General features: G+C 41.0%; 1 protein-coding gene across 1 annotated transcript; it reads left to right on the top strand.

The window, feature by feature from the left end:
• Positions 1-510: 510 nt before the first annotated feature.
• On the top strand, positions 511-11,181 carry LOC149282310 (XK-related protein 2-like). The gene is made up of 3 exons (XM_089498369.1): positions 511-830; positions 8,987-9,249; positions 10,454-11,181. The coding sequence occupies exons 1-3, from the start codon at positions 511-513 to the stop codon at positions 11,179-11,181; spliced, it is 1,311 nt and encodes a 436-aa protein (XP_089354495.1).
• Positions 11,182-15,834: the final 4,653 nt, after the last annotated feature.

The following is a 15,834-nucleotide window of genomic DNA, read 5'->3' as shown; positions in this document are numbered from 1 at the left end:
GGTTAAATACAGAATATGCATGTCCGCGATCGTCCTGATGGCACAAAACACATTTACATAGAAAGTGTTACCAAGTAACTATTTTAATATGTTTTCTTCGCTCATACAAATTTCCTAATACAGTTTCACACAGGCGCAGACTAACCAATGGGTGGGATCTGTCACCCAGCAGAGAAGTGCACACACCTGCTGCTAGCGATCAGACAGACGCCGGCTGCGAAGGGAGCCCGGACCGAAATCTAGCACGATAACTACAGCCCTGGTTTCACTGGTCTCCACCCTAAAGTGCCTAAAAAGGAAACCAAAGACGGTAAAACAAGGCAGTTTGTCTGCTTCTTGATGAACATGTCTCTGGAGAAGTTGTTGATTGTGTCAATACAACCAGCTGTTGCTTGAACTTTTTGCCGATTCCCGCGCCGTCTTTCTGGCCCCGTATACTCTGCATATTTTTTTTTGAGGTCCCTTTGCCACAGCAGGCTCGCTTTGACGTGGTGTTAAGTCTGTCGCAGGATGGACGCGGTGTACGAGACTCCACACACCGACAAGTCTGTACAGAATGGAGATTATGTGGCTGTTCGATCCAAGACCCATCCTCCTTTAAGTATCCTGACATCTACGGTCCTGTTTTGTGCGGAAAGTGTGGCTGCTGCAGTAGTAGCTGCGGAGTACAGCCGAACGGAAGATGTGGTTTGGATGTCTTTGACCATTGTCTTCCTGCTGGTTCCTTCAGTCATGGTGCAGCTTACGTTGACCTTCATCCACCGAGACCTCGGGAGAGATCGTCCCCTTATTCTGTTTATGCACCTATTGCAACTTGGGCCGCTCGTCAGGTATGTATATATATAATGACATACATGTAACACATGAAGCAATAATGCGTGCAGCTATGTGATGAGTGATCTATCTGTGTTTTAATTGCGGACACATGAATAGATACAACAACAAAAAAATCTCCCCACTCTCCCAAAACACGACTGGTATCACAATACACGATGTACACGCGTGTCTGTCATCGAGAGTACAATAAACAAATGCAAACTCTTCCCACGTCAGTGTAACGCTGCATGTAAATACGTAGGGATTAACCCCCTCATGACCATGTTTTTTTTTTAAACTATATATGATGTCAGGAAATATGTGACTGTATGCATATGTCTCAGATATTTTACCAGATACGTTAATAATACAAGTCCATTCCCTATACTTATTTTTTTAAACACATTTCTATTGAAGTTCATTTTTAAAACTTACGCAAATTGGCACGTGTTGTTCTGTCTTGTTTTCCTTCGCCCCATGCCTCTCTCTAGCAAAAACATGCAGTGTTCTTATGTTTACTGCACATGAGCTGAAGTGGTTCCTGGGAGAGTGCATGGTTTGTGAATGCCAGACTTAAAACTGCTTCTACACCAATCAGCCATAAAATTATGACCACCTGCCTAATATTGTGTAGGTCCCCCTTTAGCCACCAAAACAGCCCTGATCCGCCAAGGCCCCACTAGACAACCAAAGGTGTTCTTTAGAATCTGGCACCAAGAGGTTAGCAGCAGATTCTTTTTGTTTTGCAACGTGTGGCCTCCATGGATCGGACTTGTTTGTCCTGCATATCCCACAGATGCTCCAGCTAAGCGACCCACACGCACCCAGCCATCCACGTGATGTAAAAGAAAACGTGATTCATCAGACCTGGCTGGTTTCTTCCATTGCGCCGTGGTCCAGTGCTTATGCTCACTGGCCCATTGTAGGCGCTTTCAGCAGTGGACAGGGGTCCAACAAACTGTGATGTTTGTTCTTACAGCTTTCAATCGGTACCAGCGTCAACTTTTTCAGCAATTTGGGCTACAGTAGCTCATCTGTTGAATTTGACCGCACGGGCCAGCCTTCGCCGTCAAAGTCCATCAGTGATCCTTGGCCGCCCATGACCCTGTCGCCAATTCAAGCAGGAAAAATGGGCAAGCGTAAGCGTCTGAACTTGTTGGATGCAGCTGTCAGCACTAATCAAAAGTAGCCCAAGGAAGGGTTGAGACCCAAATCCTCTGGGTCGCGGGAGCGAGGTCTTGACGCAACCTTCTACCCACCCATTTTCCGTTTTAAATTATGTCAGTGGGCAGTCCTGGCCGCATCCTGTCAGGGAAGGCTCCAGGAAGCTTACTGGTTGGAACATGGAATTGTAATTGCATTCAACGTATTTATCTATTTACGTATATATTGGCGTATTTCATGTTTTTATATGTGCAAAAAAGAAAAATCCCAGTGGCAACGTCGCCTACTGTTGGCAATAGTTATCATGCTCTGCGTAAGCATGACGAGAGCTGTAATTATAAGGAGCAGAAATGCCAGAAGTTTCTTGTATTACAGACCCAAAGTACCACCAATGTCCGTGAGTACTGACTCAAGATGGTGATAGTTTGTGAAGGAGCATCCGCTTAATTGTTTTGCAAGGTTAACATGTTTTATGTTGCTTAAAATGTACAAACTACAAACACTGTTTGAATGAAAGAGTACATCTGTTGGCTGGCATCTACATATAGTACTAAAATACTCTAATTGCAAATATAATAACTATTGATGGCCTATAGTAGGCATTAAAAATGCAACTGCTATTTCCCCATTTTGTTACTACATTTTAAATGGATAAGTCATAGAATTAACAAAGAATCATTTGTATTAGGGTTTCCACATGTGCCAACACCTATTCACTCTCTAGCCATACTCTTGATGACTATGTGTAATACTTTTGTTATTGCATGATTATAACCCAAAAAGGTCAAAAGGATGAAATCACATACAGGCTTGCTCAGTGTTCTATGCGTTAAAAAAGGCCAAGGTCAAAGGGCTTCACTTGCAAAGATGTCTGAGCTGGTCAGTTAGATGTTAATCATAAAAGTATGTTCTGAAGAGCCCTGCCGCCTAAATAGCGCGGGGCGGCATGTAGTTGTGGGGATAGGAGGTTGGGTTCATCTAGAGGTCAGCTATTGATTTAATAGGCAGGGTCAAAAGTTCAGGTCAGAAGTTTAAAAAAAAAAAAAAAAAAAATAGCCTGGGTTATATAACTTAGAATTTGCGGGATGTGCGCGTGCCGCTTAGTGATTCGTCGCCTTTGCCTCGCGGGCACCTTTGGTGCCCCGCGAGACGCCTCGCGCTGCGCAAAAAGGCGCGAATTCGCGCTATAAATAGGAGCTGTGGGAGCGCTAGCAGTCATGCCACAAGGCGAACTGCTAAGCTGTGAATACTTACCTGTAAGGCTGGTATTTCGGTGGTGCAGGAGAGCCGCGGGCGAAGATGGAACTTCTTCTTGAAAAGCTCCGGGAGAAGGCATTGGCGAAGGGAGGAGAAGCGTGGCTGCAGAGCTGTATCGGCGCCCATCTGGATGAAGACTTCAATCAAGACTGGCCGGGGAGTGAGCAGGAGATCGTCACGGAGGCGGAGTTTGAGAATGCTGCAACTCCGTTGGCGGTCCAGTCGGCGTTTGAGGAGTCATTCAGGGACTTTGCCGGATCATCGCGGGATTTGACCGCGTCATCACGAGATTTGGCGGTATCATCGCGGGATTTTGCCGGCTTGTCACGAGAGGTGGCCGGTACATCGCGAGAGGTGGCCGGTACCTCAAGAGAAATAGCCGGTTCGCCGAGGGAAGTGTCCGGAGCGGCGAAATTTTCGTCAGGAGCGGCGAGGCGTTCTGCCAGAAGAAAATGCATGAGGTCTGCAGAGGATGAAGAACAAGGGAGCCGTGGTAAGAAGCCGGTTCCCGGTAAGAAGCGGCCCCTGCCTCGTTCTCCAAGTAGTGGAGGTATAGGGGTGAAGCAGCAGACGCTCCAGAGGAAAGAAGAAGAGGAAGGAGGCTGCCAGGACCGTTATGGGCATCGCAGGATGGCAGCACCGGGTTCTGGACAGCAGCAGGGAGTGCAGAATATGATTGAACAGGAGAGAGGCAGAGCTGGGGCTAGCAGGGGTGAGTACATTGATGGGAATTTTAATAAATTGAATGAGCTAGTGGGTTCTTTAGTGGGTTGTTTAAAGGAATTGCAGGGTGCTAGTCCAGCTCAGGCTTGGGATAAGTCGGCTAATATACAGAAGAGGAATGTTATAAATGAATCATGTATGAAAGAATCTATGTCATGTGAAATTTCTGCTTTGGGTTTTCATTTGAGTAGTACCGTAAAAGAAAAGATTTGGGGCAATGAGTATGTTGATATACTGTCTTTATTGCCCGCTTCGAAAGAATTTCTGTCTAAGCATGATAAAGAGGATGACAGGCGTAGACCGGTGGCCAGGTCTTTCAATAATTGGTTGCAAGCGTTCTGCATTTATGCCAGTGTTTATTGTGAAAAACATAGCGATAAGAGTTCTGGTTTGTTTCATCACTTGGAGTCAGTTTTAGAAGCTTACAAGAATTTTGGCGGGTTGGCCTGGTTCAATTATGATGAGGTGTTTAGGCAAAAGTTATCTGTGCACAAAAATTTAGATTGGGGTATGAAGGATGTGGGTACGTGGATCAGTACTATGCTGCCTCAGAGAACGGCAGCGCCTGTAAGGTCTCAGAATGTTTTAAGCCAGCAGCGGGTGAAAGGAGTGTGTTGGGCATTTAATGACTCGCAGTGTAAATGGCCCAATTCGTGTAAATTCAAACATGAGTGCACAATTTGTGCGGGTAATCACCCAGCAATACGGTGTTTTCGAAGGAACCAGGCAAAGGATCAGGTTCAGAAAGGCGGAGACGCCAGTGAAGTGGCAAAGAATGCTCCCCTTTTTAGATCGGTACCCAAGCAGGCAGAAGGCTGAGTTGTTGAGGCTAGGTTTTTCACAGGGTTTTAAGGTGCCAGTTTTTGAAGGTGAGAAATGTGTGTTTGTGAGGAATTTGAAGACTTTGGAGGATAATAGGGAGGTAGCTAAGGAGAAGATTCAGAAAGAGTTAAGTTTGGGTAGGTTTGAGGGTCCATTTGCTGAGCCACCATTCGTTAACTTTAGGTTATCTCCTTTAGGTTTGGTGCCCAAAAAGGAGGCAGGTGCATTTAGGCTAATTCATCATCTGTCTTATCCTAAGGGTAATTCGCTAAATGATGAGGTAAAGAAATTTGAGTATCCGGTGCATTATACTTCATTTGAGGATGCTTTGAAATTGGTTACATTTTTGGGGAGAGGGGCTCTGTTGGCCAAGGTGGATATAGAGGCAGCGTTTAGGCTCTTACCTATTCACCCGGATTGTTTTTGTTCGTTGGGTTTTCAATTTGAGGGGAAGTTTTATTTTGACAAATGTTTGCCTATGGGCTGTGCGGTTTCGTGTTATTATTTTGAAGCGTTTTCATCATTTTTAGAATGGGTGGTAGTTCAGGTTTCTGGTTTGTTTCAGGTTATCCATTATCTTGATGATTTTTTATTTATGGGGAAGGCAGGTAGTGCGGATTGTTTGGAGTTACTTAGTTCGTTTATGGTTATTTCAGAATATTTTGGTGTTCCGCTAGCAGCGGAGAAAACGGTTTATCCGACAACTAAGTTGCAATTTCTGGGAATAGAAATTGATACTGTTAAAATGATTTTTAGGCTGCCGGATGATAAGATTAGGAAGTTGAAAGGGAAGATTCGTTTGGTTTTGGGGTTAAGAAAAGTTACAGTTAATTGTTTTCAGTCTTTGTTAGGGTTGTTAAATTTTGCTTCGAGGGTAATTCCAATGGGAAGGGTGTTTTCAAGGCTGATTGGTAGAGGGATTGCAGGTAAAAAAGAGCTTTATCATAGAGTGAGAGTGTCGAGACAGATTAAAGAAGATTTGTTCGTTTGGAGTTTATTTTTGGATAAATTTAATGGTGCTGCGGTTTGGCAGGAGGATTTTATCAGTAGTGATGAGTGGCAGTTTTTTACAGATGCGGCAGGAGCCACAGGATTTGGTATTTACTGGCAGGGTAGGTGGGCAGTGGACAGATGGCCGCATAAGTGGATAAAAGCTGGTTGGACCAAGAATATGTTGTTGCTTGAGTTATTTCCAGTGGTTGTGGCGCTGGAATGTTGGGGCGAATTATGGATGAATAAGAGGTTGCTATTGAATTGCGATAACATGGGGGTGGTATGGGTTATTAATACGTTGAAGGCAAAGTCGTTGCCGGTTATAAGTGTTTTGAGGCGTTTGGTTTATTTATGTTTAATTTATAATATATGGTTAAAGGCAAGGCATGTGGCTGGGAAGAAGAATGTGTTGGCTGATGCCCTTTCACGTTTTGATTTCAAGAGCTTTCGTCGGTTGGCGCCGCAAGCGGAGGAAGAAGGGGTGATTGTTCCGGACAGTGTTTGGGAAATAACTTCTCCCAGATAAGTTCCTTTATTTCGCAATCTTTGTCTAAAGGGACTTGGAGAGCTTATACGAAAGCATGGAAATGTTGGTGTAATTTTGTGACTAGTAAGGGAGTAGATGAGTTTGATGATAGGCAGGATTTAGCGCTGGGTTTTGTTATGATGTTAATTAATAATGGGTGTTCTAGGGCTTTGATAGAGAGGCATGTGTTAGGTATTTCTTTTTTCTTTAAATTAGCGGGTAAGCGATCTGCTTTTAAGGAGTTTTTGATAAAACAAGTTTTAAAAGGTTATGGTAAGGTTAACAGATGTGTAGATACTAGGAAACCGATTTCGTTTGAAATTTTGGGTAAATTGGTTAGCATATTAAACAAAGTTTGTTGGAATGACTTTGAGAGGCGTTTGTTTAGGACGGCCTTTATAATAGCATTCTTTGGAGCGTTTCGCGTTAGCGAATTAGTAGCGGTTAACAAGAAAGGAGGTTCGGGTTTAAAGAAAGTGGATGTAATTTGTGGTGAAAAGTTGAGGATGTTTTTACGTTCCTCTAAAACCGATAAATTGGGTAAAGGTTGTTGGATAGAGTTATCTAGAATGGATTCCCAGATGTGCCCGGTGCTGAATGCGGAGTTATTTAATGCCATCAGACCGGAAGGTGGAGAGAATTGGCTGGTGCATAGTTCAGGTACTCCATTGACCATTTTCCAATTTCGAAGTGTACTAAAAAAATCTTTTGCAGCGCTGGGTTTGAGTGATTATGATTACTCCTCGCATTCATTCAGGATTGGGGCAGCGACTGAAGCTGCAATGTTGGGTCTGGACAAGTCTATTATTAAGCGGATTGGGAGATGGGAGTCGAATCGTTTTTTGGGTTATATTAGACCTAATTTGTTATAAGGTGCTAACATTGTTTTCTTGCAGGTCAACATCCAGCTATAGTATGGATAGTCGGGCATTCCTTCGTGTATTGGGCCCAGAACAGAGCGGCACGGAGGAGCTACGGGGAAAATCTGGGCTTTGATAGTAAAAAAGTTCAGTTATTTTGGATTGGTATAAGGGGTTTGAATATTTGTCAAATGGAAGCTATATTATTGGATTATGTTAATATGTTGCCGTTACCAGATGTTATAGTTATACACTGTGGGGGGAATGATTTGGGGAAAACGAAATCAGTTGAATTGCTGTTGCTGTTTAAAGAGTTAATTTTGAATGTTAGACGTGTTTTTAAGGATACAGTATTGGTCTGGTCTGAAATTATTCCCAGATTAATCTGGACTTCTAGACCTGAGTTTAAAGCTTTGGAGAGAGTGAGGAGGAAATTGAACAGGTCTATGGAAAAGTTTATGTTGATGGAAGGTTTTATCAGTTTTAGGCATATGGAATTGGAAGGAGGTTGTTCGGGGTTATACAGAGGGGATGGTGTGCACCTATCTGAGATAGGGTGTGATATTTTTAATGTTAATTTGCAAAGTATGGTGGAACAGGCCGTGTCTTTTATGGGGTAGGGCCACAAATGTAATTATCCATTTGTGGCTGGTGGATGGACTGGTGTAATGGTGTATGCCGTCTGGCTTCTAGGGCGGATGGCTTGGTTATATATGTGTATATATATATTTATGGTTTAAGTTATTGGAGGTGAGACTCTGGGTTTGGGCCAAGAGTTTCTTTAAAGTGGTGATGTTTGTTATAAGCTAAATAAAAGTACACGGCCTGTTTATTCCAATTCGAGTATGGTGTTTTATTTCAAGTTTACAATACAAGGATACGTTGTTGGTTACAATATCCCTTACAACTACATGAAGAGCCCTGCCGCCTAAATAGCGCGGGGCGGCATGTAGTTGTGGGGATAGGAGGTTGGGTTCATCTAGAGGTCAGCTATTGATTTAATAGGCAGGGTCAAAAGTTCAGGTCAGAAGTTTAAAAAAAAAAAAAAAAAAAATAGCCTGGGTTATATAACTTAGAATTTGCGGGATGTGCGCGTGCCGCTTAGTGATTCGTCGCCTTTGCCTCGCGGGCACCTTTGGTGCCCCGCGAGACGCCTCGCGCTGCGCAAAAAGGCGCGAATTCGCGCTATAAATAGGAGCTGTGGGAGCGCTAGCAGTCATGCCACAAGGCGAACTGCTAAGCTGTGAATACTTACCTGTAAGGCTGGTATTTCGGTGGTGCAGGAGAGCCGCGGGCGAAGATGGAACTTCTTCTTGAAAAGCTCCCATCCCCCCCTCCCTGTTATGAATATTATGATGCTTTATTTTATATATCTGTCGTGTGCTTTTATCAGGGTAAAAGTTGTCCCTTCTTAGGGATGGACTGGTGTAATGGTGTATGCCGTCTGGCTTCTAGGGCGGATGGCTTGGTTATATATGTGTATATATATATTTATGGTTTAAGTTATTGGAGGTGAGACTCTGGGTTTGGGCCAAGAGTTTCTTTAAAGTGGTGATGTTTGTTATAAGCTAAATAAAAGTACACGGCCTGTTTATTCCAATTCGAGTATGGTGTTTTATTTCAAGTTTACAATACAAGGATACGTTGTTGGTTACAATATCCCTTACAACTACATGTATAATGCTGAGCCAGTTCAGCCCTGTTTTTTGTGTTTGCCTCTTAGCAAAACACCATTTCTGAAAGTAATTGTGTCCTAATTTTGCCTAACCTGTTTTTTTCTAATCTAAAGAATGGTTTGTAAAAATATTTTTCCCTTGTCATCTAGATGTGTGGAAGCCTTAGTAGTTTACTTTCAGATGGGTCGTGAGGAGGAGCCCTACGTGAGTATCTCTCGGAAAAAACATTTGCATCGTTCAGGTATAATAGAAGAAGAAGAGCGTGAAGTGGGGCATTCTTTGAGGAGGATGGCTACTCATCGCAATGCCTTCAAACGTACAGCTGTTGTGCAAGCGTTCCTGGGTTCCACTCCACAGCTTACCCTCCAGTTGTATGTCAGTGTGTTGGAGAGGTACATTCCTCCAGCACGAGGTGAGCCATTAACGGGCAGTATGCAAACCTTTAAAAAGAAAAGCAAGTGGGGCTTCAAATTATACTATATTGAAAAAAAATAAACGTGTCCAAGTTTGATATGTCTTGAGTTGATTTGACAGGTGTACATAACCCCCCACCACCACAAAACTACAGCATAGTGTGCTCTGTTAAGTACTTTGTGACCTTAAGACATATCCTTGGTCATCTATGGCTTGTTTTATAGGACATAATAGTGTATCATTCTTCTTGCACCACTGAGGAAACATGGGAGATCAGAGGGTCTTTTGCTAGATTCCTGCTTAGTGATCCCATGGAACAGTGCTTGACACAAGAATACACCAGAATAACTGCAGTGTCAGTCCAGTCCTCACCAGAAACACTGAAAATAAAATGGTCCCCAGAGGGTCTGTCCATTTTCATCTTTGAAAAATAAAAATGGTTAAAAAATATAAATTATATTAAAAATACATTTCCAGTAATGTCACAATGACATCATAAGGTACCATCCAGTTCAAAGAGGGAACTCTGAGGTCTTTAAAGACCTCGAAAGGTTTTCAATAAAAAAAAAAAAACAGGTTCTCAACAACTAACTTTTACCCCTCCAACTAGATAAATACATTAAAAATAATGACCCAATCCAAAATTCAAATTTAAGTAAAAACATGTATTATAAAATTAAAAATGTATGCAAATGCGGCATAATTCTACTCAGGGGATGTTTGTAGACATAAATGTGGGTCGTTTTTATTAAGTAATTTGTGAGTAAGGAGGATTTACTATTAAATGAAATGGTTTTTTTATTTATAAAAAAGTGGTAAGAAGAGAAAGCAAAACTGTCCTTTTGAGGCAAAAAAACCCAACTATATAATTTGTGTGGGTACACAAAACATGGAAAAGGGGAATCATGTTTGAACAAAGATATGCTAAAAATGTAAAAAAAAGCTCCATTTGTTTTACGTAAGCCCCGTCACGATGGGGTTAAACATGGAATATATCATCGATTAAACAAACAAAACACACAGCTCCCCTTTATGATCGTAAATGGCTGTGTGGGTAATAAGAAGTTGGTATAAATGAGGTGGCTATACTACCACCTGCTGTTAAACCATAAATACAAAATATAAACAAGGACCATGAGCATTAATCTAAGAATGATACATTGTATTGTAATACTAAATTTTACATTTCTTTTACTTCTCAGCTGTTCTTATGGCCATGTCTCTGGCCTCTACGACGTATGGTGCTTCAGTCCTTAATGTTTTAGCTATCCAGATAAAGTATGATGACTACAAGTTCCATTTGAGTGTGACAGCCATTCTGTGCGTTTTGCTGTGGAGATGCCTGGAGATTGCCACGCGTGTCACTGTGCTAGTGCTTTTTTGCTCAGCCCTAAAAGCTTGGGTCACTGCTGTGATACTGACCAATTTAGTAGTGCTCTTCTTTATGCCATGGATACGCTTCTGGAGAACTGGGGCACGGTTACCTGAAAACGTTGAGAAGAACTTTAGCTGGATTGGCACATTGACTGTACTGGGGACAGTAACCTTGCTCTATTCAGCAATCAATATGTTCTGCTGGTCTGCTGTTCAGCTCAATTTAGCGGAAAGGGACCTTATTGACCAGGCCCAAAATTGGGGGAGATTAAGTCTCCACTATTCCCTACGGTTGATGGAGAATGCAGCCCTCATCTTACTATGGTACTTTTACAAAGAGGATGGGTTTGAATATTTTTGCTCCCCTTTCCTGGTAGTACAACTTTTAGTGGGATATTTGACTGCCATTGCCTTCATGCTCCTCTTCTATCAGTACTTTCACCCCTGTCGCTCGCTTTTCAGCCACAATGTGTCCGATTTCCTTATGTGTGTTTGTTGCAGAAAGAACAGAGGATTTAAATATGGAAAGAATGGCAACAAGGAGAGTATTGTGTAAGCACAAAGTATCATGTGAAAAAGTGCTACTTTTCCAACTCTGTACTGAGTTGGAATGCCCCCACTGTATTTGGTGGATTAGTTTTGGAATTGTATTTGTTCACCACATTGTGACATGCACCGATATTTTGGAAATATATTTCGGAAAGATGGATGTGTGGTATGCTCCAAAGCGTCCGATTTGAAACTGTTGCTGAATGCGTTTCAAATTAAGTGTTGGTCCTGAATATCAACTTTACGAGGAAGAAGTGACTGCATAGCCTGCCAATTACATTTATGGGACATTCTTTAGGACCCTCCTGCACATCCCACCCGCAACATGCTCTTCCCTCTGCCCTGCTAGGGCAGGGCTCTCAACAGTGGCCTGTGACAGATCATGGAAGCCGGGTCCCCCTGCATGCCTAGGCCGCATACGATGGTACCATCTAAATAATTGAAAACATTAATATAAATCAAATGCAAATTTGAATAGAATGCATAAATTTGTACTGCTTGTCTACAAGGCCTAGAAGGAACACTGTTTAAAATTTTCTTTAAATTAACATTTAAATGCGTATGGCCCTTTCCGCACTCTCCCACTATTTTCTGTGCAGAAGATCATGCATGTGATATGCTTACCTCCAGTCGGCTCAAGAACTGGCTAGGTGAAAGTTGTGGGCAGAGGTTTGTTCAGACCCAATGCCCATGTGTAGAAACCCACTGATTGGTTGCTTTAAGGTAAATCTTTGATTTCTATGCTGAGAAACTATTGACAATAGAGACTGTGAAATTGATATACATAACTACAAGCCACAGGAGCATGCTTCACTGCTGCGGTTAGCCATATCAAGTATGTGTTTTAATGGACACTAACCCCTGCAAATGTTATATTTAACAAATGGCTGTTACCCTTGCCAGTATTATCTTGCTTTGGTATTTTCACATGTGATTTTAAAGAGACAATTTAGTAGGGTTTTCTTATCTTTATTGCGCAAACTTTTTTTTTTGTTAAATTATTGAAGATTTTTTTCTGTAAGGCTAGGTTTCCACTTGTTTTTTTTTTTGCTAAAAACGCCCATAAAAACGCCAATAGCGCCACCTGGCGTTTTTTTTAGTGAAAAAACGTTGCAGCCAGATGTTAGCTGTTCTTCAATAGGAAATCGCAGAATGCCATATCCACTTGGTGTTTTTCTGTTCGGCGTTTTTTCAGTCCTCTTTGGCGTTTTTCTGCTTTTTTGGGCTCTGTGGCAGTTTTTCAAAATCGCAGCATGTTGACACTCTGGCGTTTTTTGCAAGGAAATCTTGGCGTTTTTCTCCAATAGAAGTCTATGGGAGAGAAAAAACGCCATGAAAAAGCCATGTGGGTTTATTGCCTTGGCGTTTTTTATGGCGTTTTTTCCACAGTTACAATGCAGAGGATGGACCCAGTATCTGTGTGAACTACGAGAAATAGGCTGGAAACAAACAGTTTCACACAAAACAAAGTTCATATTGAATTCTACACCATTTGGAACAAACATGCCATTACAAACAAACATACGCAACGCATCAACCAAGTAAATGACATCAGGGGGCAGATACTTGCCATTTATCCTAATCCCTTTTAGCTGGGTGAAACCTCTAACTTGTAAAGGCTGGAAAAACTGCCTAAGGTCAAAAAAAGCAATTTCCATAGAAAGGCTAAAACGCCAGAAAAAACTCCAGAAAAAAACGCCAAAACGCAGTGGCAGTTTTCTTGGCGTTTTTCATCAAGAAAAAAAACGCAGGACAAAAACCCAAGTGGAAACCTAGCCTAAAGCTTTTTATAAAAGGTTTTCATTGTGCTTAAAAAATGTTAAAATGCCTGTTCATAATAATTTGAATAGCAATATCAGATTGATTAATTACAATTTAAAAAAAACCCAAAAATGATGAATTTGGATGGTTTTACACAGTGAGGAGCCTGATGTGATATTGTGGTATGCTTAAACACAGGCTTAGATATTACTGCTCATGGACACCAAAGTGATTTTTATATATTGGTCAAACATTCTAGCCAGTCTTTTGTTTAATCATGCTTTATATCCAGTTGTACATATTGCAAAATACAGAAATCATTTAACCTACCATAATATACAGGCAGATACATTGTACTATAGAAAATATACAATAAATCACTGTTTGAAGAAAGGTACATCAACGTCCTTGATATTGATTGGAGGAATGGGGAAAAGGCTGTCCATACTTGTTGCTCTGCCCTTTGGTGGAAGTACTCTGGGGGGGGGGCTGGCCAACACAGCTGAAACCAGTGACAAGCGGACTAAGAATCCAGAAGAAGCAGTACTGTGGGAATGGAGAGAGGGAAGAGGTCAGAAGGCCTAGAGTTCTTTTATTTTATTTTTTTTCAATTTTTCATTAAAAAAACAACTTTTCTTGTCCTGAGAAAAAACTATAAACCTGAATGGGAGAGATGAAAATTGCAGCTGAACACTAGCACCACAAAAGTGTTAAAACTTGGTCACAAAAGGGAAAAAAAAAATGCTTATTTGAAGACTAGACATTTACTAGGTATTGCAAATGCTGGTATTTTAACCCTTTCCATGCAGTCATTTTACCACCAGCCTTTGTCAAAAAAATATTTTTTTTTCCTTCAGGTATAAATTTACCACTCCTGGTATACGTCCCTGTCAAACAGCCCGATATGTGTTCAGCAACATCTCTTGAGTACAGCAGTACCGTTATGGTGTTCATTAAAATGCTTTATGAGGGGCTATTTTATTAAAAAGGGAACTGGCCAAATAAGGAAATCAAAATAAACTAAACCCCTCTAATACCTTAAGTGAGAAAATAAAAATAATACAAAAAGATATTAAATTGAAATTAGATGACGAAACAAGAAAGTCTTTAAAAAGACTACAACTTATTTGTCTACACAGGAAATGCTTCTTATTTTAAAGTATTATATAATTTACCCAAAACTTAACTTGTCTGATGAAGAATATAGGAATTTTTTTACTAAGCTAAATTTGCTATCTATGTCCTCAGACACGTTGGAAATACTAAATGCGCTGTTCACATTGGATGAGATTGGTTATAAGCGTAATGAAAAAAGATAAATCTCCAGGCCCGACGGATTTTCAGCTTTGTTTTTTTCATATTGCAGCACCTCTAATTACACCTATATTGGAAAGAATCTTTAATGAAATGAGAAGGGAATGCGATAATGTACTTTTCTAAAAATTTGGCAATGAGATTAAAAAAATGATGGATAACTTCACCCAGATCAAACAGGTTTTATACTACGGAGATCTGGAGAAGATAACGTTAGAAAACGTATTAATATTATAGAAATTATTAACCAACATTTTGTTGGGAAGATCCGTGACTCACAAACGGAAGTTGGCAAGAAACATAGATCATTCATGCTATAGTTTCTAAATGCGTCATGATCACCTGTAAGAGATGGAAGCTTGTTATAGACAGCCTGGATAGTGGAATGGCTAGTAGGCAAGCAATTATGAGTATACCTGGGAACTTCTGGGCTCCGGCTACCTAGAGCCTTCCCTTGCGGGACGTGGCCAGGAATGCACACTGACGTCGGTGGGCGGTCCCGCTGACGTTGGCGGCGTTCCCACTGATGTCGGGAAACACCCCCATTTAAAGGAAAAATTGGCGAGGAGCAGGGCGTGTCAAGACCCCACTCCCCCTACCCGGAGGAGTTCCCAGGTATGATTATGAGGAGTGATGCATGGAAGGTAATATAGAACAAGTATTGCATTTGCCAAAACTGCCTGCTGTTTAAACACACTTTTTTAAACAACAATCATTGCTGTGTTACATTGTGATGTAGTCACAGAAATAGAAACTAAATATTCATATTTTTCAATTTTTTTATTTTTACTTACATTCACATAACAAAGTGTACACAAACTGTGTGCTCTTTTTTTCAAGAGCTCTTATATTTGGTTCAACCTCTTCTAAAATAACTATCAACGATGAAGGAAATTCCAGAACTGGGCTGGGATGTGGGTGGAATTAAACAGAATGTATTTTAAAGCCTACAATCATGATTTACTGCTGGCATTGTAGACAATATAGTTAAAAAGAAAATCCTCATTTTTTGTTGTTGTGAAACAATCTCTAACCCCTTCATTAAGAGAATGGGGTTAGAGATTGATTCCTGCCCTAAACATATTTTTTTTGTTATTTTAACTATGTGTTCATGTAACCATAATGTCCATTTTCATGTTTAGTATACCTACATAAATTAAATATTGGTTTCCTAAGCTCAAGTATGGACGTATGGACTAAATGATATTTAATTGCAATACTTGTAATACAGTAAACAAGCCTAGAGAGCATCTGCAACCCTCACTGAGCCCCGGAGGAAAGTATAATGGGAAAATGAGAATACGATGCGGGAGTAGAGGAAAGAGCTAACAAGACCATAAAGGCTGGTTAGGCATCAAATTTATGGAAGAGAAGGGCTGGTAAAAAAATAATTGGATTATGGTCTCTCTAAAATTGAGAAATTAGATCAGTAAAACGAGGTTTGGCACAACCTACCTGCAAGTTTTTTCACCTATTTTGCATTTTGTTAAATGATAAAAATAAACTATTAACATGTCTATTTTTGAAAGCATTCTTACTTTACAGTATATTTTCATACCTGCTTCATAAAAGGTAATAATCACTG

This window comes from Sceloporus occidentalis, unplaced genomic scaffold, assembly GCF_023333645.1.
Source record: "Sceloporus occidentalis isolate IW3139 unplaced genomic scaffold, rSceOcc1.0.p SCAF_119, whole genome shotgun sequence".
Classification (NCBI taxonomy): Eukaryota; Metazoa; Chordata; class Lepidosauria; order Squamata; family Phrynosomatidae; genus Sceloporus; species Sceloporus occidentalis.
Note: the sequence above shows the minus strand (reverse complement) of the source record. Positions and strands in the feature narration are given on the sequence as shown.